This window comes from Heterocephalus glaber, unplaced genomic scaffold, assembly GCF_053883595.1.
Source record: "Heterocephalus glaber isolate CG9 unplaced genomic scaffold, H.glaber_assembly_v1.0 deba00001504, whole genome shotgun sequence".
In the NCBI taxonomy this organism is placed as follows: domain Eukaryota; kingdom Metazoa; phylum Chordata; class Mammalia; order Rodentia; family Bathyergidae; genus Heterocephalus; species Heterocephalus glaber.
Window position 1 is genome coordinate 26,589,173 of NW_028258324.1, and position 27,957 is coordinate 26,617,129.

The 27,957-nt window shown below is 38.4% G+C and overlaps 1 protein-coding gene across 3 annotated transcripts; it reads right to left on the reverse strand.

Moving 5' to 3' along the window:
* Positions 1 to 7: 7 nt before the first annotated feature.
* On the reverse strand, positions 8 to 27,465 carry Ankub1 (ankyrin repeat and ubiquitin domain containing 1). 3 transcript variants are annotated; one of them, XM_087186328.1, is made up of 6 exons: positions 26,877 to 27,465; positions 25,390 to 25,505; positions 18,182 to 18,398; positions 10,063 to 10,177; positions 5,774 to 6,712; positions 8 to 1,608 (listed from the first exon to the last, which is right to left on the reverse strand). In XM_087186328.1, the coding sequence occupies exons 3-6, from the start codon at positions 18,345 to 18,347 to the stop codon at positions 1,479 to 1,481; spliced, it is 1,350 nt and encodes a 449-aa protein (XP_087042454.1). In that variant the 5' UTR covers positions 18,348 to 18,398; positions 25,390 to 25,505; positions 26,877 to 27,465; the 3' UTR covers positions 8 to 1,478. The 3 variants fall into 3 exon arrangements, with proteins under 3 accessions (XP_087042454.1, XP_004834496.1, XP_021108667.1); XM_004834439.4 differs by having other exon boundaries at positions 18,317 to 18,398; positions 25,390 to 25,533; positions 26,877 to 27,463; XM_021253008.2 differs by having other exon boundaries at positions 25,390 to 25,533; positions 26,877 to 27,454.
* Between the last annotated feature and the right edge of the window lie 492 nt (positions 27,466 to 27,957).

Consider the following 27,957-nt stretch of genomic DNA (forward strand, 5'->3'; position numbering starts at 1 on the left):
ACAATAATGTTTGTAAAGACTTTTATTTATATTATTTCTAAACAGGAGACAATCTAGGTGTCCATAGAGTTGATAGATAAATCATAGTGTATTCATACTGAAGCGAGACCACTTGAGGGTCTCCAGACAGACCGACCACATGAGTAGGACCAAAAATCAACTCTATCGCTGGCAGCTTCAAGGGATTCAAATCACCTCAAAAGTGTCAAACAGAAGTTTACTCTCATTTTTATACTTTTATGATTCTATGGGAGGGGGAAACAGCAACTCTAATCACTGGGGAAACAGCTATCAATCTAAACACAATTACATAAGTGAAGAGGCAATGAAGGGGGAGCAGGAGGTTTGGCAGGGCTTGCTGAGATCGCTTTGCTCTTGTGAGTTTGCATTACAGTAGTAACTCTAGTTACAATATATCTTTCTCATCAAGCCTAGTTACACAGTTAACCCACAGTTGCCCATTTTTACACGGGAAGACAGTTTTTGCCCTCAATACAATAGAATGCTAGTCAATAATAAAAAGTACTACTGATACATGCAACAATGTAAATGATCTAAAACATCAAGAATAGCAAAATAATCAAGATAACAATTGTGAACAAGTGACTTGGAAATCTTATCTGTGGTGACAGAATCAGAGAAACATTTGCCTATAGGTATTGAGATTGATTTAGGAGCTTGGAGTAACTTTCTGGGGGTAACCAAACTATTCTACATCTTAATTTAGATATTATTTATACAGATATATGTTTGTTAAACCCATTGAATATTACATTTAGGATCTATGCAATCTACTGTTTATAACCATTACTTCAATTTAAAAACAGAAAGCCATGCTGTAGCAGAAATTAAAAATATGTTAAGACTAACATACCATCTGGATAATACTTGTCACTCTCCTTGAAACTTTCTTTTTTTAAAATTTAATTTAATTTAATTTTTTTCCTGGAACTGGGGATCGAACTCAAGACCATGCACTTGCAAGGCAAGCACAGCACCATTGAGCTAAATCTGTGGCCCTTGCAACTTTCTTACATAGAATTTTAAGCATTTATTTTTTTCATTGTATTCTACATTTATATGACTTAAAAACTCAAAAGCATTTAAACAAATCTAGAAAAATAAAGGAAGAAACAATAAAAATTATTTCATCCTTGTTTCCTATCCTCTATCTCACCCTGTTGAAAGCCCTACGTTTTCACGGGGTGGGGTGGGGGTGATGCAGTCCATGAAAACATGATGTTAAGCATTAAATATCCTGTTGAAGTCATAGCACTAAAACTGCAAGCATTAGAGCTGGAAGCATTACAAATTTTAACATTGGAACTGAGTCTTGAATAGGTTTTTGTGCAAACTAAAGTTATTACTTTTCTTTTTTTTTTTTTTTTTGGTACCGGAGATCGAACTCGGGCCCTTACGCTTGCGTAGCAGGCAGCAAAACTACTGAGCTAAATCCCCGGCCCAGTTATCAAGACTTTTCAAAGCACAACTTCCGGAAGGTTTTCACCTGCTGTCAGACCTCCTTGGGTAGTCAGGTTAGAAATGCTCTTTTTGGCAAGAGCTCTTGCTATTTCTAACTGTTGAAGCCATCGTTTCTCTTTAAAGGCACTGGAAGGAAATAAGACAGAATTCATCAAGAGGGTTAGTCTCATCGCTTTACATAGCTGAAAGGATGGAAATATTCAGGTTGATTTTTGTAGTTGTGGCCAGTTTGTCTCATTACATGGGTAGGATGTGAAATAGAAAAAAGATTCTTTCTAAAACCAATTCTTTGTGATGCCGTGGGAATGATGTGTTCCCAAAGCAATACTAGAAGTTTAGAACCTGCAACTAGAAACAGAAAACCTAAAAAAAAAAGAAACAGAAAGCCTATGAATGTTTTGTAAAATTTTCTAGCTTGAAACTTTTTCAATTTGTCCTTCCTATATATCACATATTTGTAACCACTTGTTCTCCTCCAAATGCCCATTAGAATTTTTCATTAAGAAAATCTAAGTTTTTTGATAGTCTTTAACTGAAATGCAATGGAATTTATTATTTCCTGAGAGTTGTTCTCTGGCTACATACTAATAAAGACATAAATTTGACTATTATTAACCTACTTACTAGGATGTAAATGTGTTCATTGCAGAAGAATTGTGCATCCTCTTAAGTATTGGAGTCCTCTAAGATTTTACCCTTGGTTCTCATCTCTTTGTCCCCTTATGCTGGGAGGTTTCATTTATGCCTTGCTTCAGTTCTAATATTCATGACTCCTAAATCTTGACCTTTCTTAAAACTTACATATTTCCAATTAGCAAATAAAACTGTCAATTTGACATGTCTTTAATCTTCTTCCAATGAGGACACATAGACTTTGCTGTCCTCATCATCTCCAAAACTGGAAACAAAACTCAATTCCTTCTTTCTCTGCTCATACAGCCAATTGGTGACCAAATTTCATAGGTGATTCCCCAGAAATATCTCCTTTCGTTGGTACTTTCCCTCTTCCCTGACTACTACTGTTATTATAGTCTAAATATTTATTATTTCTTGCTTCTCTTATTGCTGTTTCTTAACTATTTTAGTGTTTTCACACCTTTCCAGTGAGTCTCCTATACATCTCCACCAGATTTGTCTTCAAAAAACAAACAAAAACTAACTAAATGACTTACCTTATTAAAAAGTACCTAACATACCTCATGGAAAACAAAATGAGTAAACTCTTTGCTTAGACCTAAAGATGTTTCTTAATGTAAATGCAATGTACATGGCCAGTCTCATCTCCAGTAAATTTCTCCCTATCCTCTAAAATGCTTTTTGCAAATCCATTTATTCTCTTGAGAACTACACCTCTTGCTTGCTTTTTCAAAGTAATGTCTTTGACCAGATTACTGTTGCGATCTGGATCTTTTCCTTCATTATTACCACTTTTGTTTAGTTAAGTCCTGTAGATTTTTTTTTTTTTTTTGGTACCAGAGATCGAACTTGGGACCTTGCACTTGTGAGGCAGGCGCCGGAACCACTGAGCTAAATCTCGGCCTCCTGTAGATTTTTAAAAAGGCTTCCACTCAAACTGTTAGGAGCAGCCTTGCATAGAAATATTTTAGCGTTTCAAACATATGAACTAGATCTATGCATGGCTGCTTACCTTATTTATTCTGAATTAACCTCTTGGTTTACCTCTATAAGTGTGTCTCCCTGGGCCATCTAAGGTGAGTTCACCCATCTGTGCGCCCATAAAATCAACTCTTAAGCCTTGAGGCTACTCAGGATCCCTTGTTATCCTTTCATATCCCACCTGGCTTAATCTGAAGTGCTCTCTGCATTCTGATGCATATCCTAGCTCTTCCTCAGTCCAGAAATCACCCTCATTCTCTCCTTGGCATTCGAACCATAACTTATCTACATTCATGCAAAAACTGTTTATTGAGTTCTTCCTGTATGTCAGGAACTCTTCTGGATGCTAGGAATACAAAAAGTGAACAAAAGATACAAGCTATGCCTTGGTATTGAAACAATAAAACACAGAAATGTGCTTTAATCTGGAGCCCAAGAACCCATCAGAGTCAGTATTTGGGATTACTGTCTATTCTCAGTCCACTTAAATACTCCACCTTCTGGACCAATCCCTCACATTTGAAACTTCACTAAATCAGACTTCTAGGTCACATAATGTTCACTGGAATCAGATGATAAGCAATAAGGAAGGTTAGTTTCTAGTCACACTTTAGTGATAGCCTTTGATCTATGTAAAGCCTACAGTAGTAACTCATAGGCTCTGGTGGTGGTTATATGGATACTGTAACCAAATGTAAAAACTCAACAAGCTGTACATGTGCCATTAGTATTTCTTTTGCATTTTACTGTATATTTTAAAACTTCTCCAGGAAATACCCTGCACAATAGACATTTCTCATCTGAAACTATACATATGTTCACTTTAAAAACACATACCTTTGGACTGAAGATATAGCTCAGTGGTAGAGCCCAAGACCCTGGATTTGACCTCAAAAACAAACAAAAAATGTACTTTTCCATGTTTCCATCCTGCCTATCACTGCACTGGGCCATCTAAGCACTTATTGTATGTTTACAAAATTGATTTTAAACATGTGTCTGTTGTAACAAATCTGATTTCCAGGCCAGGGATTTAGCTCAGTGGTTCCGCTGCCTGCCTCACAAGTGCAAGGACCCAAGTTCAATACCTGGTACCAGAAAAAAAGAAAAAAAAAGAATAAAAAATAAATCATGTATCCACTGGTATTGGTTAGAAAATATTTTAAAAACCCATACCAAAACAACAAAAAAAATCCGATTTCCTTTCTTGTATTTATAGCTTGATTTCTTTTTTTTTTTTTTTTGGTACCAGGGATTGAACTCGGGACCTTGCGCTTGTGAGGCAAGCGGTGGAAACACTGAGTTAAATCCCCAGCCCTGTATAGCTTGATTTTAAGATGAACTATGTAATTTTTCAAGACAGGGTTTCACTATGCATTCTAGGCTAGACTTGAACTTGCTACATATTCCAGGCTGGCCTGGAATTTATGATCCTCCTGCCTCCTGCCTCAGCCTCAAGGGCTAGCTAGGATTATAAGTGTAACCACCACAACTGGCTTACAATTTTTGATTAATCATTTTCATAGTAGCTTTCTAGAATTTTAGATGATTTTTTTTATACATTTCAGTCACAGATCTCCACAGCCTGTCTTCCACAGACTGAAGTGTTAATGTTAGGCCATGTTTTCATCTACTGTCAACCTCATTGTACCACACGTTTAAATTCTGCATTTTACAACCCAAGTTCCTTTCACCACTAGATGGCAACAACCTAGCTGAACTAGAAGACTAAAAGGCAAGTAAAACAAGCCTTATTTTTTCTTTCTTTCTCATTATATTGAGTAGGGGGGAAAGCTACTCATAAATCTATACTTCTCTATTTTAATAATGCTTCTTAAGTAATAGGTAGGACCTAAAATCTAATCTGTGTGTTCTGTTTTCTGTGAAATCTAATGACCAAAATTTATCTGATGGAAATGAATGTGCCTGAAAAGTCCACTTCTTGTTTAATCTTTAAATATGATAATGGACTGCCATTAAACACATAATGTCAATTCAAGCACCCTATCCAATATAAATCTCCTCCCCACTCATAAATCTTGCCTAGTAAGTCAAATCTGGTCTTTATGGTTCACTTCATTATTAAATTGTTCCTTTCTTTTCTTCTAATTTCATTATTATCTAGTCTCCATGACACTTTTGATGTCTCCATGTTTCAAGTTTCTACTCTTAATTATACCAGTAACTAACAATTTTTTATTAGGCTCACTAAATTAGCATCAGTAATGAAACTAATTGGTACTATTTTTCCATGATTCTGTTTTCTTCCTGAAAGCTTGAAGAGTAAACTACTACACAGATTGTCTTCATCTATAGTATCAGCTTATTTTGTCCTAGACAACTAAGCTATGAGGTCCTTGACGCTGGATACTGATGCATCAAAAAACCTGTGTTGCTTTATGTGGCATTGTAGGGCTTCAGGAATCACTTCTGCCCTTAGACCTAGAACTGTCTTATTAGAGATTTGCCCTTGTGTGTTTAAAGAGAAAACATTGGCCAGGTGTGGTGGCATAAGTTCGTAATCCTAGCACTTGAGAGGCTAAGGGAGGAGAATTGTTGGAAGTTTAAGGCCAGCCTGGGCTACATGGTGAGTTCAAGGCCAACTATGAACTACATAGCGAGACTCTGTCTCAAAAAAACTGAAGAGAGAGAGAGGAGAGAGAGAGAACATTACCTTGCCACAGCTAAGCAGTAGATCGCGTTCTCCCTTGGAGTCCTTCCACTGTGCTTGGAGAAAGATTCAAAAGAGGACCTTAGTAGGGAGTCAGCACTGGGTGTTGCATAGTAAAATGATGGGTGTGAATATCCCACTCTTGAAATTGGAGGAAGGGGGACTTGGGGCAGATATGTATTTTTCACGTGCCCTTCTTTTTTCTTAGCTGTGGCAGTAATTTTTTTTTTATATTGTTGTTGATATCTTTGTAAGTCAGAGAATTTATTTGTATCTCCTAGGGGAGGAAATGTGGGAATCTGTTCCCTAGTATCCTTCTGTGAAATTGTCAAAGCATAAACGGGTTTCTTGTTTGCAGTGTGTTTCTTGAGAGGCGGTAGCTTGCTCAAATTGCTTTGTGAGTCCTTATTCCCAGTCTTATGCCAGCTCTTGGAGGTCATTTTTGGTGTGGTGAAACCATCCACCATCACAGTATCTCCAACTTTTGCCCCAAAGACCCTTGATTTGCAAAGCTGCTTTTTATGCAGGCTGTGACTCTGAGCTCTGAGGATCCATTGTTTTATTTTAATATAAATCCTCATTGGGACTGAAATTTTCAGAAAAGAAACCATGGACCACATTTTACTCAACAAATATAATGCACAGTCTTTATGCTTGTGTTTGAACGCGATGGTCAGAGGAGTTTGTCCTGCTGCAGTTTTGCACTCCAGGCACAGAACGCTGCAGTTGACAAAGGCCTTCAGAATCAGCAGCTGGCCTGCTTCTGCAGCTGCATGAATGGGGCATTTAGAGACATCTGCATGAAGGGCTTCATAGCACCATGCTCGATAGGGATGAACACCAACCGCCTCATGTGGCCGCACACCCTGCTGCAGGGCCCATTCAGTGAGCTCAATGTAGCCATAAAAGGCAGCGATGTACAGGGCTACCCTTTTCTGATACCTGAATGAGGGGAACAAGGGTGTGGGGGGAAGGGTTAGTAAGTCAGCAAACAGACAAAAGGATTTACATGTGATACTCACAAAACATTCTAGCTGAATTGTTCATTTCTTCCTAACTTTTACCTTTAAGGTATTTGTAGAAGAGGGTTATAACCACATACAGATTACACAGGTCCTGCTTACACACATCATTTTGCCATGCACATGTAAATAATTCTAGCCAGTGTCTTTGGGGGGTTGTCATTCTTATAAAAATCAAGTGCTCAGGGAAAATATCAAGCTTTCTATCACATAGGAAATTACTGGAAACAATGCCACACATTTTAGAAACTTGAGAGTTTGATATGTTTGTTTTGCCTTCTCTGATTGTCCTTACTTTCTGGCTTCTCAATGTCTTGACTCTGATTCTGATGTAAACCACTACCTCCTAGTTCACCCCTACTAGTGCTATATGGTCTCTTGACTGGTCCCCAATTCCTCTTGTTTCCTTATAGGCTTTTGTCACATACACACAGTGAGTTTTTATTCCATAAATTGGAGGGTGCTTACCCTCTGTTTCAAACCCTCCGATAGCTTCCCACTGTAATTAAATTCACACTCTTTAGCTTGACCTCTGAAGACCCTCATCATCTGGCCCCTGCTTCCTTCTATCCCACTTCTCTTCTCTCCCTCTTTCATTGTCCTGGTGCCACGGTGAGCTTCCTACTACCCTTCCAACATCCTGTGATGGCATAAGTTGGGCGATTGGTAAAGGCTGGTCAGAAAATGAGAGTTAGGGAGGCAAATTTCCACAGGATCCCACAGCTGTTGTCCAGGATATACTTGTAGAGATGGAGGAAAGCAGTGTAGCATCAACCAAAACCTACTGTATACAGCACTGTGTCTTCCCATGTATTTTTCTATTTGGGGAGATGCTCTTCCCAGAGAATATAGTTCTCTGCGACCCTGTGGCACATTATAACTAATTTGAATCACAAATTAATAAACTAGCTTTTAGTTCCCACATCGACTTCTTTTGAAATTCATTAGTGCAAATCAGCATTTCTGAGTTTGATCAGTCAGGGATCAAGAGACCTCTCCTGAGGTTTCTGGACAGGTAATTATTTTTCTCCTAGTGAGACTGAGTTGTTCGGCCACATGTTTCCCTCAAACATGGACAGTTTTTCTATAAGTGTCTCAAGCTTGACATGTCCATGACTGAATTCATTTTCTCCCCCAAACTTTATGCTTTTCTGGGGTTCTCTTCCTGGTCAAGTAGATCTTCCATTCCCTCTATTATCCTCTCTCTCTCTGTCTCTCTCTCTCTCTCTCTCTCTCTCCCTCTCTTTCCTTTTCCCCCTATCTAATCTGTTACCTACACTGATTGATTCTGCCTCCCAGATACATCTTTTCACTGTCTGCCATTTTAGCCTCACCTCTGCTGTAGACCTAGCTCAGGCCGCCATCATCTCTTGTCTGTCTTCTTGTCTGCTTCTCTTCCTCACATGAAGGTCAGAGCTATGTTCTTAAATGCAGACCCCATCTTGGCCCTTCCCTGTCTCTAGTGTCTCTTCAACACTTGAAAGATAAAGGCCCGATCCTTTGATATTCCTCTATTGTCCTTCACGAACTGGTCTCTACAGTTATCTTCCCAGCTAACTTCCTCTCATTCTACAACCTACTGCATGGGGTGTCTTTCAGGCCTTGAATCTACATTCTCTTAACTCTGGGCCTTTCTATACATCTTTTTGGAACATGATTTTTTTTCTTCTCCCCACCACCCACCTGAGTACCAGTCCTTCAGGTCTCAACTGAAATTTGCCTTTCTCGGTGCTAACAACAACAAAGCTTAACCATATATCCTTCTATGTTCCTTATGATTATTAAGTTATTTAATCTCTAAAACAATACTATAAGATTGGTACTATTATTATTACTATTATTATTATTATTCCCATTTTATAGAAGAGGAGACTGAAGTACAAGATGGCTGTGTAACTCGCCCAAGTTTCTATAGCTAAACAAGGAGACAGCAGGATTCAGATCTATGCAGATGGGCACTGAAGTTCCTTTTCCCAAACATTTTGTAGATCTGCTTCTCCAGGAAGCTTACTTGTTTTAACAAGGTTACTTGTTTTGTTTTCCCTACTGGACTGTAAGTTTGCTGAGGATAGGAACAATATCTTGTTTATTACTGTGTTCCTAGGATTTTGTACACTACATAGTAAGTGGTCAATAAACATTTGTTGATTGGATGGGGGAATAAAAGATGCTTTTCAGACTGGCTATGTACATTCGTTGAGCTCTTAAATTTTATGGAAAGAGTAAGTCAAATGTAGATGATTAAGCTCATGAAGACTAGAGCTAAATTGTCAGGATCCAATATCCTGTTCTACCTTTCATTGCTAGCTGTATACATTTCTCATCCATACAGCAAAATAAGTATAAAAGGAGGCAGTGAATGTAATATAATATTTCTCTTAAAGGTTAGTAAGAGCAACAATGCAACACAACATTTTTTGTTTTTTGGTACTGGGGATCGAACTCGGGTCCTTGCGCTTGCGCAGCAGGCAGCGAAATCACTGAGCTAAATCCCCGGCCCAACACAATAGTTTATTTAGATTCAGAATATTAAAGAGAATTATCACTATCCGTAAATAGAGACTGGTATAATTTTTTTTTACTATTTTATAAGACTGTAGAAAGCTGTTCTCTCAATTTGTTATTTCTTGGTGCCCTCAGAGCACCTGGTCATTTCCCAGCTTTTGTAAATGTTGATTAAGTTAACCACGAGGGGGCACTGTTCCAAAATACCATTGAGTAAAAACCTAAAGGTCAACATAGGCATTTGGGAAGCTGCTGGTTGCAATAGTACATTAAAATGCTCACCTGCCTCTCTGAGCTACCTTCCTCCACTGCCACACGTTACACTTCATGTAAGGCACAAGTGTGAAGGCGTATATGAAGTACAGTTTAAAAAAATTACTTGTGAACTTAGGAAGAGGTGGCCAGTGTTTTCAGGCAATTGATTGGCAAGTGTTTTTTAAGAACGTCTAAGTTGAGTGGCAAGATACTTATTCTGAGAGGCTTTAAAAGTGTTGTTGACTCTTTGATATTCCTAACCAACCACAGTCACCTATTTCCTGGGAAAAGACTGCCTGAATTATAATCCATCAGCAAAGGGCTATTGACCCTAGTGGCATCCCTGCTGTCTTGCTCCAGCAAATATTTCAGTAATGTCTGCTTGTTCATGCAAAGTGGACCTGGCATGGAGCAGCATCCCAGCTGTAGAGTGAATGGCAGCTCAAGGTCTGATAGAAGTTTAGTAAGAGGCGACTTAAATTAATTCATCATTTACTTTATCTCCCATACTTGAGTACTGGTCCTTCTTTTGATAAATATCGTTGGACTTTAAGTTTTTGCCCAAGGAGACAGCCCATCAGAAATTCCTTCCATCCATCCCAGACGTCCAAACGAAGTGTTGTACCTATAGATCAAGAGAGGTAATTTATGTTTCTAGTCTTATCACTGTGGTTTGGTAATCCATAAAACTTCTAGTGATAGTTTTCCCCAAACTGAAGCTTGAGCTGGATGCACAGTGAAAAATAATTCTTGGAATAAGGATAGAGGGCTGCTCTTTTTAGTTTAAGGATTTATTGGCTTAGAAAAGCCACTTAACCTCTATAACTTCCATTTTCTCCTCTCTTCAGTAAGTGCATATAATGCTGCAATGTCTTTTGCAGCTATTTTGAAACAGTACTGTGGACATTGATTCAATGCTGATATATATGCTACAGTGTTAGCTAAAGTCATTGTATTTGGGAGAGGAAACTAAACAAACTGGGAGGCAAATGGTCTTGGGCCCTTAGCTTATGAGTGAACTGTGATGAAGCTGAGTGATGTTTACAAGCTAGTCTACTTATTCTATCCTTCATAAAGAGAGGCTGTTCTGTTTTATGACCACAAAAGTAATTTCCTGCTGCTGAAGGATTTATCACTAGCCTCTCCAAGGGTCTACCCTTGCCTGATTTCTGTAATGCCACACTCCCTTTGTCCTTCAGGCTGGTGTTTTCCAGGAATCTTTCCTCAGTCTTCTGATCTTCTTGCTCTACACATCACTTCCTGAAGTAACCCACACTCCCTATCTTGCCAGCCTCAGTTCTTTCATTCCCCTCCACTTTGCCTCTCGCACTATGTTCTGGTCACCTTGACCTTTCATCTGTCCTCCAAACATACCAAGTCCACTCTTGTCTTAGGACCTAATGACTTATGATTTCTTTAGTTTGAAAGGCTCTTTGTTTAGATTTTCCCAAGGCTGAGTCCTTTCTATTCAGCTTTCAACTCAAATATCATGTCATCTTAGAGGATCTCTCTTGGCTTCCATAGCTGAAAAAAATCTCTGCCACCACTACCTCCTCGCCTTCATTACTCCTTTTCTATTGATCTCATTTAACTTCTTCAAATCCCCTATCATCAGTACTTGAAATCATCTTACTGGTTTGAAGATTTTTTTCATGTATGTATTAAGAAGAAAAAAGTTCCTTCAGGACTTGCCACTCAGCCTGGGCCTTGGTAATGCTCATTAAATACTTTTTGGCCAATTAACTGACAATCTCCATAACCCGAATGGCTCACTGACCATCCATGTGCTGCTTGCTTCTAAGTCCAGTCTCTAGTGCAGGCCTCTCTATTCCAGCTCCAGACTCTCCTTGCTGGGATTATACTACAACTCATCATCCTAAATGACAACTTCCTTTACCTTTCACTCCCAACTGAGTTTTCTTTCTGTATTCTTTCTCTTGTGGTACATCTGTCCTTCTTACAACCCAAGAGAGAAACTCCCAGAATTTTTCATCCTTCCTGTTTTTTTTTAATACCCTACACCTGGGAGATGCTTTTTATCCTTCCTGTTTTTTCATGCCCTACCTCTAAACAACTGCTTATGCCTGACGTTTGTGTCATAATACTGAAGACCTCTGCTTCCCTGCCTGCTTCACTACCCCTACCCTATTTTAGGCATAGATGATCTCTCACCTAAATCTACTCTCTCACCTAAATCTCCCTCTTCTCTTTGTTCAGATTTCTGTTTAAATGCCATCCCCTTTTCCCACTGACTATTTAAGATAGTTTCCTTCTACTTTACTATATTAATTTGTATTCCCTTGTTCAGATTTTCTTCACTCCATAGTTCTTATCTCTGTTTAAAATTAGATATTTTTCTCTTTTCTACAAGGTGCTTGCCTTCCTCATGAAATCCAAGTTTCAAGAGAGTAGGGACATTGCCACTATATTTGCTTTCTCTAGTGGCCCTGGCTCATGGTGGATCTCACCAATTCTGGTAGGGTTGAATGAAGTTCTGCCCCTGCCCCAAGATCCTATGGTTGGGTGCTGCCCTCCTAGCCCAGCAGGCTGGCCTGCACTTCTGTATGCACACAGGCTGTTTCTGGTCTTGGCAGGTTCTTCACTTAGTGCCAATTCTTTCTGAATTCTTTGTCCCCCTTCCCCATACTTTCTTACTAATAGCTTATGATGCAACCTTGTCATCACTTCCTCTCAAAAGCTCTTCTTGGCTATAATCACCCCTTTCCTCTCTAAATAAGTTAATGTGCTTTTCCTCTGGCTTCCACATATGCCTTGGAACTCATTGTCATCGAATCTACATTGCTGCTTTAGAATTGCCAGTTTGCAAATACTAATAAAGTACTCTTTGAGCCTATGCATCATATCTCATGCAATCTTGTGGGCTCTATTTTAGTTAAGCCCTTGGGTTGCAAAAGGTCCCTCAGGAGCCGGGGATTTAGCTCAGTGGTTCTGGTGCCTGCCTCAAAAGCACAAGATCCCGAGTTCGATCTCTGGTACCAAAAAAAAAAAAAAAAAGTCCCTCAGGAGAATGGGGTTTATTATGTGGAAAGACAATGATTAGACCTGGTCTGTATTAAAAACTATTGTAACCAATTTCTTATCACTAAGACACAATACCCCACACCCACAAATTAAAGGAAGAAAGGTTTATTTTGGCTCCCAGTTTGTGGAGGTTTCAGTTCATAGTCAGCTGGCTCCAAGGCAAGATGGTGTGGCAGAGCAGCATGGCAAAGGAGTATGGTAGACAGGATGCATAGAGTGTCAAAGGAGGAGCCAGGAAGGGAGATACAACCTTCAGGTCACATCCATAGAGACCTGCCTCTTCCAACCAGGACTCACCTCCTAACAGGAAGTCAACCCTAAGCTCCCTGATCCAATCACCTTCCAAAGGGCCTGCCTATGATCCCATGAGGGCCTTGGGGACATCCAGCTATAAACCATATCAAGAACTAAGGCATTTCTCAAGATGAGCCAGTCCCCTACTCTCCCATGGCTCAGGAGCTCATGCCCTGTGTTTCTTAGTATGTCTTCCCCTTCTCTCTACTCTCAGACTGACCCTGCTTTCTCATGGCTTCGTTTCTATAACAACTTTGGCATTCATGCAGCCTTGGCTTGCTGTGACCCAACTCTACTTTATGACACCTTTCTTTTTCTGCTGTTACTGACTTGGCTTTACTAGTTGTCAAATGCAGACTCACTTGTCTACTCTGGGATCCCCACCAGCAGGACTTATTTAAAGCTACCTTCCCTCTGCTAATTGTCTTCAGGTGAGTTTTTCCTGGCCCATAGCCATATGGTCTCTGTTGTCCCTAGTTCAGTTCTCCTTAAGAATAGAGGGCACTCCCTCTAGCCTCTCTTTTATTCTACTTTAACTATCTGTATTTTAGTAACTGTAGGTGTTATAACTGTTAATTCAGTTTCTTGCAATAAAGCAGTCCTAATTTTTCAAAGAACCAAGATAATATTGAATGGTTTTTCTTATAAGGTCTAATTTTTGCATATCCAGAGAATATCTAAATAAGTTGGGAAGTGCCATTTACTGGCTAATCCTTCCATTCTTACTGATTTGTAATGCCTTATTTGTTACTTTTTTTTTTTTTTTTTGGAGACAGGGTCTCACTATGTAGTTCAGGCTGCTCTTGAACTCACTATGGAGCCCAAGGTATCTTTGAAGTCAACAGTGATCCTCCTGACTGCTTGCGATTATGGGCATGGGCCATTATATGTGACTATTTGTCACATGGTCAATTTCTTCATAAGCTTAGGAATTCTGTTGGAAAATAGAAATTTACTTGAAAAATGCTGTCTTGCCACAGAAAATACAATGCAACCTTATCAATGAAAAAGAGTAAAATTAATGAGACTTAAATTTCAGGGGCCCTGAATCTTCTAATTCTCTATTTTTCATTTTTGACTTTTAAAAAGGGGGATGACAAAATTGTATGAGCTTTCCAAAATTGCATCTGCCTATTCTCTGCTTGCAAACCTATCCATCATGCCAGGCCACATCAGAAAACAGATGGGAACAACGGTGCTTATTCCAGGCAATTGTCCTTTCCTTTCCCTGCGTGTTCCCCGTTCCTCATATGTCTGGATTTCTCATTCGTACTTCTAGGGGACAATATCTGCCTATTTGATTTAGGCTTTTTATTCCTAAATATGGAAGTCAATTTCTTTGGTTTGAACTTTCCCTGTCAGGGGAAACAAAATAATACATTGATCAGAACTAAAAGGAATCAATAAAGGCATGCTTGTACGGCAATATAAATTACTGGAAAGAACTCAGTTGTGGGTGTGACTACTGTGTATTAGCAGTACGACCTTGATCAGTTTGCTTAACTTCTCTGAGTCTCAGTTTTCTTATCAATAAAGGAAATAAAATGGCACACGAGGTCCCCATGGGCCTGGTAGGGGTATCCTGGAGCCAGCCTTGATTCCAAGGTCTGAACTGCTGCTGACTAACTGAGTAACTTACTATAGTACTCTCTGGATTTCCTCATATCTAAAGCTTGGGACTCAAAGCACAACTTCTTTTCCCACTTTCTTTAGCATTGTGTGATCCAGCATGACTTTCTGCTTGTTTTTCCTGGATTTCTCCTATTTGTCTCCTCTGTTATTAGTGGAATTACTTAATGCTGAAATTAAGTTCTGGTTAGCATCTTACCCTGTTTCTAGTTTTGTGGAGAGCGGTGTTAGCCATAGAGGCTTCATATTAAATCTTACCCTCCATTGCATAGAGCAAGGAGACTGTGTTATGAGGAACCGCGTCCTTGCCAACCTAGATGTTTACCTTTAGAAATTGTCCTGGAAACATGATGAACGTTCTGTAACCCCGAGAAACAAAGAAGCCCATGAGGGTGGGGAATTTCCAAAGAACTAGAGAACAGGGAAGTAGGTGTCTCTGGATAAGGGTCATGATTAATGACCAAACTCACCAAGTGTATGAAAGAAAGGTGAAAAATAAACTTGGGCGCTCGGTCTCTGGGAGCCCTCCCGACTCTATCTCTTTGTCTTTATTTTTCTTCATCCTCACTCCCCCATTCAGGTACTGTTCGACAAGTGACGGCGGGCTCCGTCATAGTTTCTCCTCATTTCATTCTATATCTTATACTGCTCACCACCAGATTAACTTTCTCTTAAAACGCTCCTGTTCTACAATGCATAAGCCTGTACTCTGTCACCTCCTCAATCTGCCTTCAGCTCTGCTTCCTGGTGCTCGAGGTGAGGCTCCTCTGCCTTTAGGGAAGTCTCCTGTTTTCTGTCCCTCTGTGGAATAAGCCATGTTCATAAAGCTGTGGCAGTGTCCTTCTCCTGGTCTGGAAGCCTGGAATGTCTTCTGTTCCTCTTCAAGATGATCCTCAATTCCTACATCTTTGTGGATGCCACCCCCATATTCTCCAGAATGCCATCCCTTGAGATTTTTAGCTTACTTTGAGCTGGTGTCCTGAAGTATAACTGAGTACGTGTACCTGGTTCATTTCTACCAATCAATGTGTTTACCTGGAATGCAGAGGCAGCTTCATATATTTTGTATGAGCCAGTCAGCCAGTCAACCTGGACTTGACTACTTCTCCAAAACTTCTGATTTTCCACTGCATTTGGAGAAGGGGTCAAAGTCTAACTGGTGATATCAACAGGGTTGCCTCATTCAGTAGAAAGGGGAAAATTTAGAAGAGAAGCTGACCATGAATTCCTTCACCTTCTGGTAAAAATAGATAGATAGATAGATAGATAGATAGATAGATAGATAGATAGATAGAGAATCCCTTATGCTTGAGACATAGGTAAGAAGAATCCAAAAAGCCTTTTTCTCTTTTCCCTCTAGGACCCTTCTTTCCTTGCCTGTCCTCTAATGCCCTATTTTCCCAGGGAAGTCAAAGCAATCTACCCAGTCGTGTTCTGGCTGGCTTTGAAGATTATATCTGAAAATCTCTCCCTCAATCTCCTACTCTCAGAGGCTCATTTTAAAGGGTAGTGTGTTATCCTTAACACGTTTTCAGTGAGCCATGTAACCATCAGAAACTTTAAAAAATATCTTTAAAAAGTGATTGGGCCAAACTATTTCAAAATTCTTTTCTAGCTCTGAAATGTCACATCATAATCTGAGCAGTGTAGAACTAAAGAACAGTTATCCAGAGTTTATCCTAGTTTTGATTTCTCTTGTGGCATTTTATCAAATAGCTGAATTATCAGTTGCTTGGACACAAATACCCCTGGATACTCTTGCTCATGTAAGCCCTTGTCACATCCCAGGCAGACTTTAGCTTCTAGCAAGTCCACAGAGCAGGCATGTGCTTTACAGTGAAGTACACTGGGGACAAGTCCTACAACTTCGTTTCCTCTGATCAAAAATGGGAGCAACTGCCAGGAGTGGTGGCACACACCTGTTATCCCATCACTTGGGAGGCTAAGACAAGGGGATCACTGCAAGTTTGAGGCCAGCCTGTGCGACATACTGAATTCAAGACTAGCCTGCACTACATAGCAAGACCTTGTCTCAAAAAAAAGTGGGGGGCAATAATTGATTTCAAAGAGACTCAATTTAAAATGACACGAAAGAATAATGCTAAGCAAATACAATAGTCAGGAAAAGAATCAGTAAGTGGCAAATTTAGCAGTAATAAAAATCAAAACTACTTAACTCAGGTTTGCCTATAATGACCTAAACAAATGTTGGGAGAATTCAAACTCTGTTGCAACAAATATTACAGCACAACCTTACCTGAAGATGTGTTGTCAGCAAGTACACATTTATCTCAATGGCACCGTGCCTGTCTTTTTTTTTCTTTTGGTACTGGGAATCGAACTCTGGACCTTGTGCTTGCGAGGCAGGCAGCAGAACCACTGAGCTAAATCCCTGGCAAGTACACATTTATCTCAAGCAATCATCTCACGAAGGTTTGAATCATTTTCTAATATGGTCAAAACAAATCTGACAAACTGGGTTTGTTTTATTTATGTTTGTCTTCAGAATACGTGGCCTGGATGTATAGTATTTAAGGAGAAGTTCTAATCCAGCGATGGTGAAGCTTTTAGAGACTGAGTGCCAAACTGCAACCCCAAACTCACTTATGTTTCACAAAGTACCAACATTACAATTAAATGTGAATATTGAGGTTTTGGTTTAGAAAAAATAACTCTAACACCTGTTTTCTTAAAATAAAAACACAATAAAACATGAGCCATAAGTTCACCACCATTTTTCTAATCTGTCTATTGGAGTAAGTGGCAATCTGTTAAGGTAATTTTTCATCCCGCACATTATTGGTATCACACTGTTAAAACAATTATTTAGCCAAGCATCATGGTGTATACATGTAATCTCAGTACTCTGGGAGGCTGAGGCAGAAAAATCACAAGTTCAAGCCCAACCTGGGCAATTTAACAATTTAGAAAGACTCTATCTCAAAATTTTAAAAGTGACTGGGAATGTAGTTCTTTGGGAAGGCCCCAGGTTTAGTCTCCAGTACCACAGACAAAGTTGTTTCATTCTAACTGGGAACATTTTGAAATGAGAATACACAAAACAAAGTTCAGAAACAATGCATATTATATACTACCACCTGCATTAAAGGGGGAAAAGAGTGTCTACTTAAACTTGCTTCTATATATGATTGAAATACAATTTGAAAGAGCAAAAAAATTAAGTGGTCTGACTTTTGCTCTTCTATCCCGAGGATATTAACAAATCTTTCTCTGAGAACAAGACTTGGCAGGGCTATGAGAACTTTTTTATTTCTTAGTCTACAGAACCAGACACAAGAGCAGTGTTGAAAATTTACATCCACACTGTGCTTACAGAAGTTTCAGTTAGAAACAACTCCTTCCTTTGTTGTGCCTTAATTTGGAAATGCTTTTGCTTCTAAATCTTCCTAACAAGAGTAGTTGCCTTCAGAGAGGAAGCTGAGTGCTTGCAGGGTGGGAGACAGGGTGACTTATCACTACTTTTCTACTTCTGATATTTTAAACCATGTAAATATTTTAAATGATTTAAAATAAATAAGTGAATAAAGTTAACAGGTTGCATTTCAAATCTAGATTTTTTGTTTTTTCATGACAGGCTGCAAAACCTGGTATGAAAGAACCCTGGCACTAAGTAGCAGCTGGTGTCCAGTGCAGCAGACAGTACCCATGTCGGTATGGTAGTCCCTGAGCGCATTGCAGTCATACATCTCCTGTCCCTTTGGGGTCCGGAGACAGTAGACACCCATGGGGAAGCCACATCTCAGAGTAACCAGTGTTCTCAGGTCAGACACTTTTTTACCAAGAAGGGAAATGCTCTCGATTATTGGCATTGTCTCTTGGGTTACAGCATTGAACACGTAGAGAGTAGGCTTGTCTTCTTCCTAAGCAGGGAGGAAAGAGGAAAGGAGGGCATTAGTGTCTGCAGGTTGGGACGGGAGACAAATGTTTCAGAGGGTGCTCTGAGTGCCTCTGACTCCCCTGATGGGGCTGCAAAAGGTGAGAGCAAAGTGCTCTGCCTCCTGCTGTTAGTCTTGCTCCTCTGGGGATTGAAACTAGTACCCTCACATTGAGCTATAGCTTCAGCCTATCATCTATCTATCTATCTATCTATCAACAGGGTCTCAGTAAGTTGCTAACTTGCCCAGGCTTGACTCAAATTTGCAATCCTCCTGCCTCAGCCTCTCTGTCAGAGTACTGGGACTACAGACTTAGTTCAGGCTGCCCCTGTATTCACTGTGTAGCCCAGGCTGGCCTCAAACTCATGATCTTCCTATCTCAGCCTCCCAAGTGCTACCACACCCAGAATTTTCTTGCTTCTTAATCTACAGATGCAGATATATAAGGGAAAAGTTGACAATTTGTGTCTGTGCTCTCCTTAGGGAGGTGTTAGTTTAGAAAACACTTCTATTTTGCTGCACTTTAATTTGAAATACTATGGATTCTAAACATTGGTCATTAAAAGTAATTCTTTCTGAGAATTTAACTGGGAGTGAAACTGAGTAGAGGCTGGGTGGAAAGATTTACTAATCATTCTATGTTCTTCACTGTTAATCTGACTTGATTTCAAAATTCTTCTCTGGCTTCCCCTAGGAGCCCTTTCCTGCTATAGGTTTATAATACAAATGGTGTAGAGGTAGCATGGTTCCATTTAAGGCAATTAAATATTTTTGGAATGTTTTTATGAAGTCTTTTTCACACTGTAAGACCATATTTGACTATTATCATGGTATATATGGTATGTAGGGTAAATAGTGTGGACTTTTGGAATAGCCCTGCTTTATTACCTAATCTACACAGGAACTAAGTTGCATGGAAACTAACATTTTCTTCCTTCAGATTAAAGTATATATTATTTCCTTCTTAAAATTAGTGATAGCAATTCTCTAAATGTGATTCTGTTGAACAGAGCAAAATAGAGATCAATAAGATTTCCATGGAACTTTAGAGTTTTTAATTAAACCCCATGTGCTGGCCAGCCCTGAGACTCATGACTGTATTCTGCCTTGGTTCTCCTGAATAAATTATCTTACCTCTTTATTCTATTTGTGTCATTAGCATTTCAAAATTCCAGGAAAAGGTAAAAGTTCAGTTCAAAGCTTGTATCACTGTGGTGGATAAGGCTATATTAGGAAAATTTATGATGTTTTAAAAGTAAAACTATGAACACATATTGTTCCTGGGAAAGGAAATTAGAGGCCAGAGGTAAGAGACATTTTACTATTTCTTTTTACCTTTTGAAATGAGATCATGCAAATATATCTACTAGTCAAACATAAGTAAAATTTTATTTTAAATAATAAAATAGTCCTTAGTTAAATGACAGTACTCCTAGTACACTTTATCTGTATCCTTGAAGTCATTAAATTTATCCAACCAGTTCAAATGTTAGTACTGAATTTATATCACTATCTCTAAAAAAGCAAACAACAAAATCTTAAACTTTATTATTGACTTTAGATAACTTTAGAAATTTTTTGAGGGTTTATCCTATACAATACCTAAAAACATAGCATGTAAATATATTTACATAAAGAGAAAGAATTTAAGAAAGAACATAGTTTTGGTCATTTTCTATGTAGCTTAGATAGAAAATGAGAAAAAACTCTGTTATTTTAATTTCATTTTTTGATAATTAAACATTCTTCAAAAATACAAAAAGTACATGAATAAATGTCTATAAAACATTAAAATATATATAAATATGCTATTTTTGCTTATGTAAATAGGATCTTGCAATGCTTATTATCTTGTAACTTGTCTTTACTACTTAATATTGGAAAACATTTCTTTAAAATATCCATTTAGGAATCACTAAACCATATTAAAAGAGTTAATTTTGACTATCACAAAGATTTTTAATGAGAAAATGAGAAAATAATTGCCCCATTTAATAGAGAATGTATACTTTACTGAGTTATTTGCAGCTCATGTGTTCATATGAGGTTAAAAAAAAAAACAGTACAGAATAATGCTTCTGTCCTAGAGCAGCAGCTCTTTGTTTCTTTGGATCACTTGAGAAAAATGGCTGCAAGAGGTTTGAGAATCTCATGTAGAGAAGATTAAAAATGGTGGAGTAAAGACAACAGCAAAATACAGCCTCTTGGAAACTTGGAATTGAGATACCTAGAAAACAGCAATTTAGAAAAGAGAGAAAGAAGTAGAGTTTCAAGAATCAAGAAAGAGCTGACAGGGAAACTAGAACTGTAGACAAACTGGAGAAACTAAAGACAATGCAGAGAAAAGAAGGAACCAGACTGCAACACCAACCCCAGCATGGGGATTTTACTCTGTTGTTTATGACTGAATAACTTCAGATTTTCTGGTATCATGCTACTACAATGACTGGGTGGGAGACAATCACAAGAAACAGTTACAGAGAGAGGATGGGCTACAGATAGACCCTCTGAGAAGTTTAAGCAGCAGCAATCTCAGATTGTAAAGGACACAGTGGTCTCATTTTCTGTGGTTAGAAGGCAGGCCAGTCATGTGATTTTCTTCAGACTGGGTCTGAAAATGCTGACAGTAAGTCTAGAACATTGCATGGCCACCCATGCTGTTACTCGGCTGCCCAGTAGAGAGTTCAGTGGTTCATTTGCTTTCCCAATTTGCCAACATGCTCAAGGGTACACCTCCTCTTGGACATCTGCCACATCCTGGGGTGCATGGACAGATGGACTACTGGAGCAAAGGAGGCACCTTATAAGCCCGTAAAGCTAGTCAGAGAGAGCAGTGACTTGGGGTGCACAGAAGGGCACAAACACTAAGAACTGCTGAACTGAATACACCCTAAGGCAGACTTCTCACTGACCACACCCAGCAGCAAAGGTGGGAAGGACACAGCACTTATTTATTTTTATGGGGGTGCAAGGTCTTGCTATATATTCTAGGTTGGCCTCAGACTCACAGTGATCCTTCTGCCTCAGTCTCCCAAGTGCTGAAATTACAGATGTTGCCATCAGCTCAGCTAGGACTCAGTATTAACACAGCAAAAAGTGGATGTGAAAACAAAATAGTCCCTAGTTGTGACTCATTACAAACCCCCCCCCCAAATCTTGTGGAGTCTTATCAACCATACCAAACACATGGAGGAATTTTTGGGGCTCATTTCTTTTTCTTTGTTTTGTTTTTTTCATTTGTCTTCTTTCTTTCTTTCTTTTGCTCTTTGTTTTCATTTTTTTCTTACTTTTTTTTCTTGTCCTCTTATTTTTATTAAATTCTATTAACTTTCTTTTATTCCTATTTGGGTTTTTATCTCACTTTTCTTTTTCTTTTTTTTTTGTACCAGGGATCAAACTCAGGACCTTGCCCTTGCTAGGCAAGCAGCAGCACCACTGAGGTAAATCCCTGGGCCTTTTATCTCACTTTTCTCTTCTAATTTTCCTTCTTTTTTCCAAATTTTACTTCTTTTATTTCTCCCTTCCTTCATTGCCTTCATTTAAATTATTATTATAAATCTTTTTAATTCTTAGCTATTTGGTTGACTGTGTTATTATTGTTGAATTCTTTTATCTTATTAATGGTGGCATGCTTGTTGCTTTTAATGCATTTTTACTATATGCCAAAATCTGCTTTGTCTTTGTATCAACATTACTGCATTAATTTCCTCCTGTTTGAGTGGTGCTGGGGATCTAAGTTCCCAGATGGCTGGACAGTAAGATTTTCAAATATAATCTCAAATAGATTGAAGAGGGGTATAAATATCAAAACATAACCAAATCCAGGGACATATCATAGGGAGATCAAACCTAACTAAAGACATCACACCAGTGACAGAGTTTCTCTACCCTAACTGATCTTCAATGCACAGCACAAAAACAATAGAAACATGAGACAATAAGACAACAAGATGCTCCCCCAAACCCCTAACTACCCCAAAGCTGATCTTATCAACACTGAACTAGAGGAAGCCATAGGTAAAGAGCTCAAAAACCAAATGGTCAACATTTTTTGAAGAGATATAAAAATAAATGTATAAACAAATACATGTTTAATGAGCTCAAAGAGGTTTAAGTAAATAAAGGATTTTATTAATAAAATATTTGATGCATTTAAAGAAGAAACAAACTATAAAACTGAGTTAAGCAAGACAATACAAAACATAAATAAACACTTCAGAAAAGAATTAGTATGAAAAGAAAGCAAGCAGAGATTGATGATATGAAAAATTAAATGGAAAGCGTGAGTAGCAGACTTGACCAGTGTAAGGACAGAGTGTATGAAATGGAAGACAAGGTAGATATAGAATAGCATGGATTCAATGATGCCCTAATAATAACAAGACATCCTGCAAGCTGGATCCAACAGCTGCTAGATGACTCAAAAAAAAAAACAGGCCAGGGATTTAGCTTAGTGGTTCCTCTGCCTGCCTTACAATGCAAGGTCCCAAGTTTGATCCCTGGTAAAGAAAAAAAAAAAGAAAAGAAAAAGAAAAAAACAACCTCAACCTCAAAATTATGGGAATAAAAGAAAAATTAGAAGAGACCCAAAGGTATAAAAATGTATTTATTGAAATTATAGCAGAAAAATTTCCAAATCTAGGGAAAGAATTCAATATTCAAGTTCAAAAGGCCTATGGAACTCCAAATAGCATGACCAGAAAATAACTTCCCTAAGACACATCATAATCAAAATTCCAGAAATTCAACAAAAGAAAGGAACATTAAAAACTGTTAGAGAAAAACAGCAAGTTAAAAAAAAAAAACACAGCAAGTAACCCTTAAACGTAAACCCAACAGAATAACTGGATTTCTTTTTCTTTTCTTTTTTTTTTTTTTGGTACCAGGGATTGAACTCCGGTCCTTGCGCTTGCACAGCAGGCGGCAAAACCACTGAGCTAAATCCCCGGCCCCATAACTGGATTTCTTAGCTCAATGGTCAGGAGAGCCTGGAGTGAAGTTTTTCAAGTCCCAAAAGAAAACAATTGCCAAGCCAGACTTTTGTATCCTTTAAAATTATCCTTCAAAATTGACAGAGAAGTAAAGATTTTGGAATTCCAGACAGAGATAGGGAGGCCACCAGCATCAGAGAGTCCAAAGGAATATATCCAACTGGAAAAGTAAGGAAAAAATAAGGCAATAAACACTGGGAAAGTAATGTAACGACAGGATTCAATAAACACCTCAATAATAACTCTCTTCCGCTGTCAACTTCTCAATCAAAAGACACAGGTTGGCAGATTGGATTAAAAAATGCCTACAGGAGACACACCTCATCCAAAAGGAAATACGTAGACTGAAAGTGAGAGCATGAAAACAATAATCCATTCAACTGGAGCCTGAAAACAAGCTAGAGTAGCTATCTTATTTTTAGACACAGTAGACTTCAAGCCGAAACTAATCAGAAGAGACAAGGACGACCAGTACATACTGGTAAAGGGAATAATACCATAGGAAGAGAACAATTGTAAATACCTATGCACCAAAGGTTAGTGCATCCAATTTCATAAAACAAAAACTACTGAATTTAATAAGACAGATGGGGGACTGTGGTGGACTTCAATACTCCACCCTCACAATTGGAGCAGTCAACCAGAAAAAAAACCCACACACATCAGAGTTAAACCACACCATTGAACAAATGGACTTAATATTCAGGTTTTTTGTTGTTGCTGTTTTTTTTTTTTTTGGTACTGGAGATTGAACTCGGGACCTTGCACTTACAAGGCAGGTGCGGAACCACTGAGCTAAATCCTCGGCCCAAATGGACTTAATAGATACCTATAGAGTGTTTCATCCAACAACAGAATACTAATTTTTCTGAAAAACACATGGAAAAAAAAAGCACATGGAATTTTTTCAAAAATAGACCATATCTTAGGCCATAAAATATGCTTAAATAAATACAAAAGAAGTGAAATACTCCACTGCATACTATTGGATCATAGTGAAATGAAGCTAGAGATCAACAGCGAAAGAAAAAGCCACAGAAACTACATAAACATATAAAATTTACATAATACATTACTGGATAATCAATTAATCACAAAAGAAATTAGGGAAGAAATAAAAGTTTCTAGAGTCAAATGACAATGAAAGCATAACATATCAAAACAAAATTGGAAAGAATGGTTGCAAGTTAAGGATAATGGCCCCAGAAAATACATAAGCACATAATTTTGCATATTTTACAATTTTGGGGTTCTTCTGTAGAGTTCTTAAATCCCTCCATGGATCTCAAGTTACACACCATTGATTCCAGACACTGTATAAATGGAAAAGGCTATCTTCATTGTATGTATACCTAATTTAAATAGCTACTTTGGCTAGATTCAGGTGCACAAAGTACCCCACCATACTTTTTGTTGTTGTTGTTTTGAAGTAGGGTCTCCCTTTGTAGTTCAGGATGGCCCTGAACTCACTATGTAGCCCCGGCTGGCTTCCACTCGAAGAGATCCTCCAGCCTCAGCCTCCCAAGTGCTGGGATTACAGGCGTGCACCGTCACGCCTGGCTCTCCCATCATTCTTATTGTTACTAAGAATTTGTTCTCCTTTCTCATGCTACTACCCCCAATCATTTTAGCCCCATAGAAGTGAAGTGACCTAGTCCTCTTCTTCTTGTTTCAATATTTCAGATCTGCCCTTGTCCTTGTTCTAATATTGGTTTGTGGTAGGCTCTATGATGACAGCATGGGCCAGGCAGGATGGGGAATAGGGAAAGGAGAGACAGAAGGCATAGACAAGGGGAAAGCATGTCCAGTCTCCATGTCTTACTTCCCCCTATAGCACAAAGCATGCATAAAAGTAGTTTTTCAAATGGAAGAGAGAAGGCAAGAAAGTAAACTTCTAAGTTATGAAATTACTTCAGTTGGGTTATCCACAAGTTAATTCAAAGTGAGATAGACATCTAGAACAAATATTATTCTGATCTTCATACCTTAACAAAGCATTTGAGAGTCGAACAGAAAGATATTCCAATGTCAGCAAGACACCAACTGTTCCTTAGGGCAGCTCCAGCATACACTAACTCCAGATATCGTCTGGCTTGTTTGTCTTCAGAGAGAGGAATGTGAAAATAATCCTTAAAGGTGAATAGGATATTATGAAAACAGTACATCCCCATGTTACTGGAACAGAAACCAGTCAATCTGCCCCCCTTTCCTTTAATCATTTTAACAATTTTGGAACAAAATGAAAGGAAGAAGTATTAGATAATATTATTAACTTGGAATCTGTAGACTTCCCAAAAGTTTGATGGACAGAATTTATTTAGGTAGAAAAAACTACATATTCATTTTCATTAACTCTAAATGAAATTAAGATTTTCGTTGAAAGTAACAAACTGAAGTCACAGTAGTAAGCTGTACCTTTGTCACCAATAATAATCACAGGTATTTTTATGTCACATTACTGTTATTGAAGATATCTCAAAATATTATTTATACTGACCATTACTTTGCAAGTATAATAGTTATTGAGTGTACTGCTAAAATGTGTTACTGTGCTAATTAAAAAGCCCAATGGCATGTGCTACTATGTATATCACAAATTTGATTTCTATTATTTGAAAATTATATTTCAATATAGCTTCTATCCTTTTATCATACCTATTTTATTTTATGCATTTAAGGACATTATGAGAAGCAGTTCATAGGCTTCATCAGATTTCCAAAAGGATCTATGACACATAAGGTTAAGGTCCCCTGTGTTAGATCGAGACTATAGTAATCTACCAAATATCATATAGCTATGGCTCAATTCATGCTCCTTAGTAAATAAGAATGACCATCTCCAAGTTAAATAACTGATAGTCAGGAAGTAAATATTTTGCTTTATTTTTCATCTTATAGTGAACGATTTTAAGAAATTGATAAGGGTGATGTTGCACCCAAACTGCTCCATATTCTGGTGCTGTGATTGTAGATAAGGTAACTTCTCTGAGCTTCAGCTTTCTCGCTGTTTCAGCTTTCTCTGAATTCAGAATGAAGCCATAGCCCACAAAAGCCTCAAAGTGCTTTCTGCCTCCAGAATCCTTTGGTTCTTTATATTTGCTTGCTTACTAAACAAGGCATCTACTAGACAACAGGCACACTCCACTTGCATGGCCTAGAGTCATGCTTTCTTTTTATGAAAAATTGTAGTAATATTACATGGCTCACACACATCCCACAAATTCCTACAGAGAAACAAAATGTTTTTCCCCCTGAGACTTCACTGGTTCAGTTTGGCTTCTTGTCTCATACTTCTAAAGTTATTCTGTTCTTATTGGTCTATTGTGTAAACAAATACTAATATTTTCAAATAGTTTTAGTTCCCCGTGTCTGAAAATATATCCAATAGTATCTCTACTCTATGTACATTTAAAACTACAATGAGTAATTAAAGTGAATATATATTTTAGAGGTGGGACAACAAAGTACATACCTTTATCATCAGCTTGACAGCTTCCACAGTTTCATCAGTTGAAACATCAAATGGTTCAAATGATCCTTCAAAAGCTATGAAAATCCTCATCCTGTAATTACCTCCTCAAAAACAAAACAGAACATAAAAGAAAAAGAGAAAAAAATCCCTTTTTTCAAAGATCTTGCTGGATAGCTGGAAAAAGTTCCCATGCACAATTAAGGACAAAGTTGATGGCCAGAGGCTGCTGTCACTATCTAATCTCCAAGGCAAGTTGAGAAACTGAAAAGCTGAGTCCATAGTGTCATAGTATTGGGCAACACAGGCAGCAGCTGTGCTGGAGGAAATGTTTCTCTACTGAAGGCAGTAGTCACAGCCACGTGTTGTTTATATTACGGAAGCAGGCATACTTGACAATGGGTGAGGCAAGTGTGAACAAGCTTCAAACATGTAATACAAAAATGCTACACATAAATTGCACTTTGGTGTGCAATGATGTGATCATTGTCTCCTTATGAATTTATTCATACTCAGGTACAGCTGGTTGGAGAACCCTTAAAAATAGACCTCTGATTGTGTACACTGGCATAGGGTGAAGCAAAACTGAGTTGATTATACTGAATGAGTTAAGCCTGAAAATTCTCTGTAAATAACTCTTAGCTAAAGTATTCTGGTTTCCATAACAACTTTGTGTACTTGTTCTCTGGCAGTATTTCTAATCCTGCCATGGGATACAGAACAATACTCACTTGCACCAGGGAGATGAATGTGTAGGCAAATACAGTGGACCTTTGAGTTATGACTGGCCTGATGTGAACAATTTGGGTTACGACTAGAATTTTAGTTTTAACTTACAAAGTCTTGAGTTATGACCTGAATGCTGGCCACCTATACTTCCAGATGGTCTCAGATACAGATTTAACCCTTGGAGAGTTCTGGAAGGAACATTACAACATTCCTTCCTGGGGGGGATTAATCGAGAAATTCTGGGCCAGTGTCTCTCTAAGGACAATGAGATCTGCCTGTAAGAAAATGTGGCCTAAGACTATTCAGGAGAGAAACTTTGAAGGTTGTGTAGAGGAGTCTGACCAACTTGAGTTAT

What these genes read in the sequence shown, in the direction of transcription:
- Ankub1 (XM_021253008.2), bottom strand. Translation starts at nt 26,966, where the DNA reads ATGAGGATTTTCATAGCTTTTGAAGGATCATTTGAACCATTTGATGTT. An exon ending in AAAGAAGGACCAGTACTCAA is followed by an intron (nt 6,713 to 10,062) that starts GTATGGGAGATA and finishes CCCCTCATTCAG; the next exon opens with GTATCAGAAAAGGGTAGCCC. An exon ending in TACTGCTTAGCTGTGGCAAG is followed by an intron (nt 1,609 to 5,773) that starts GTAATGTTCTCT and finishes ATTTCCTTCCAG; the next exon opens with TGCCTTTAAAGAGAAACGAT.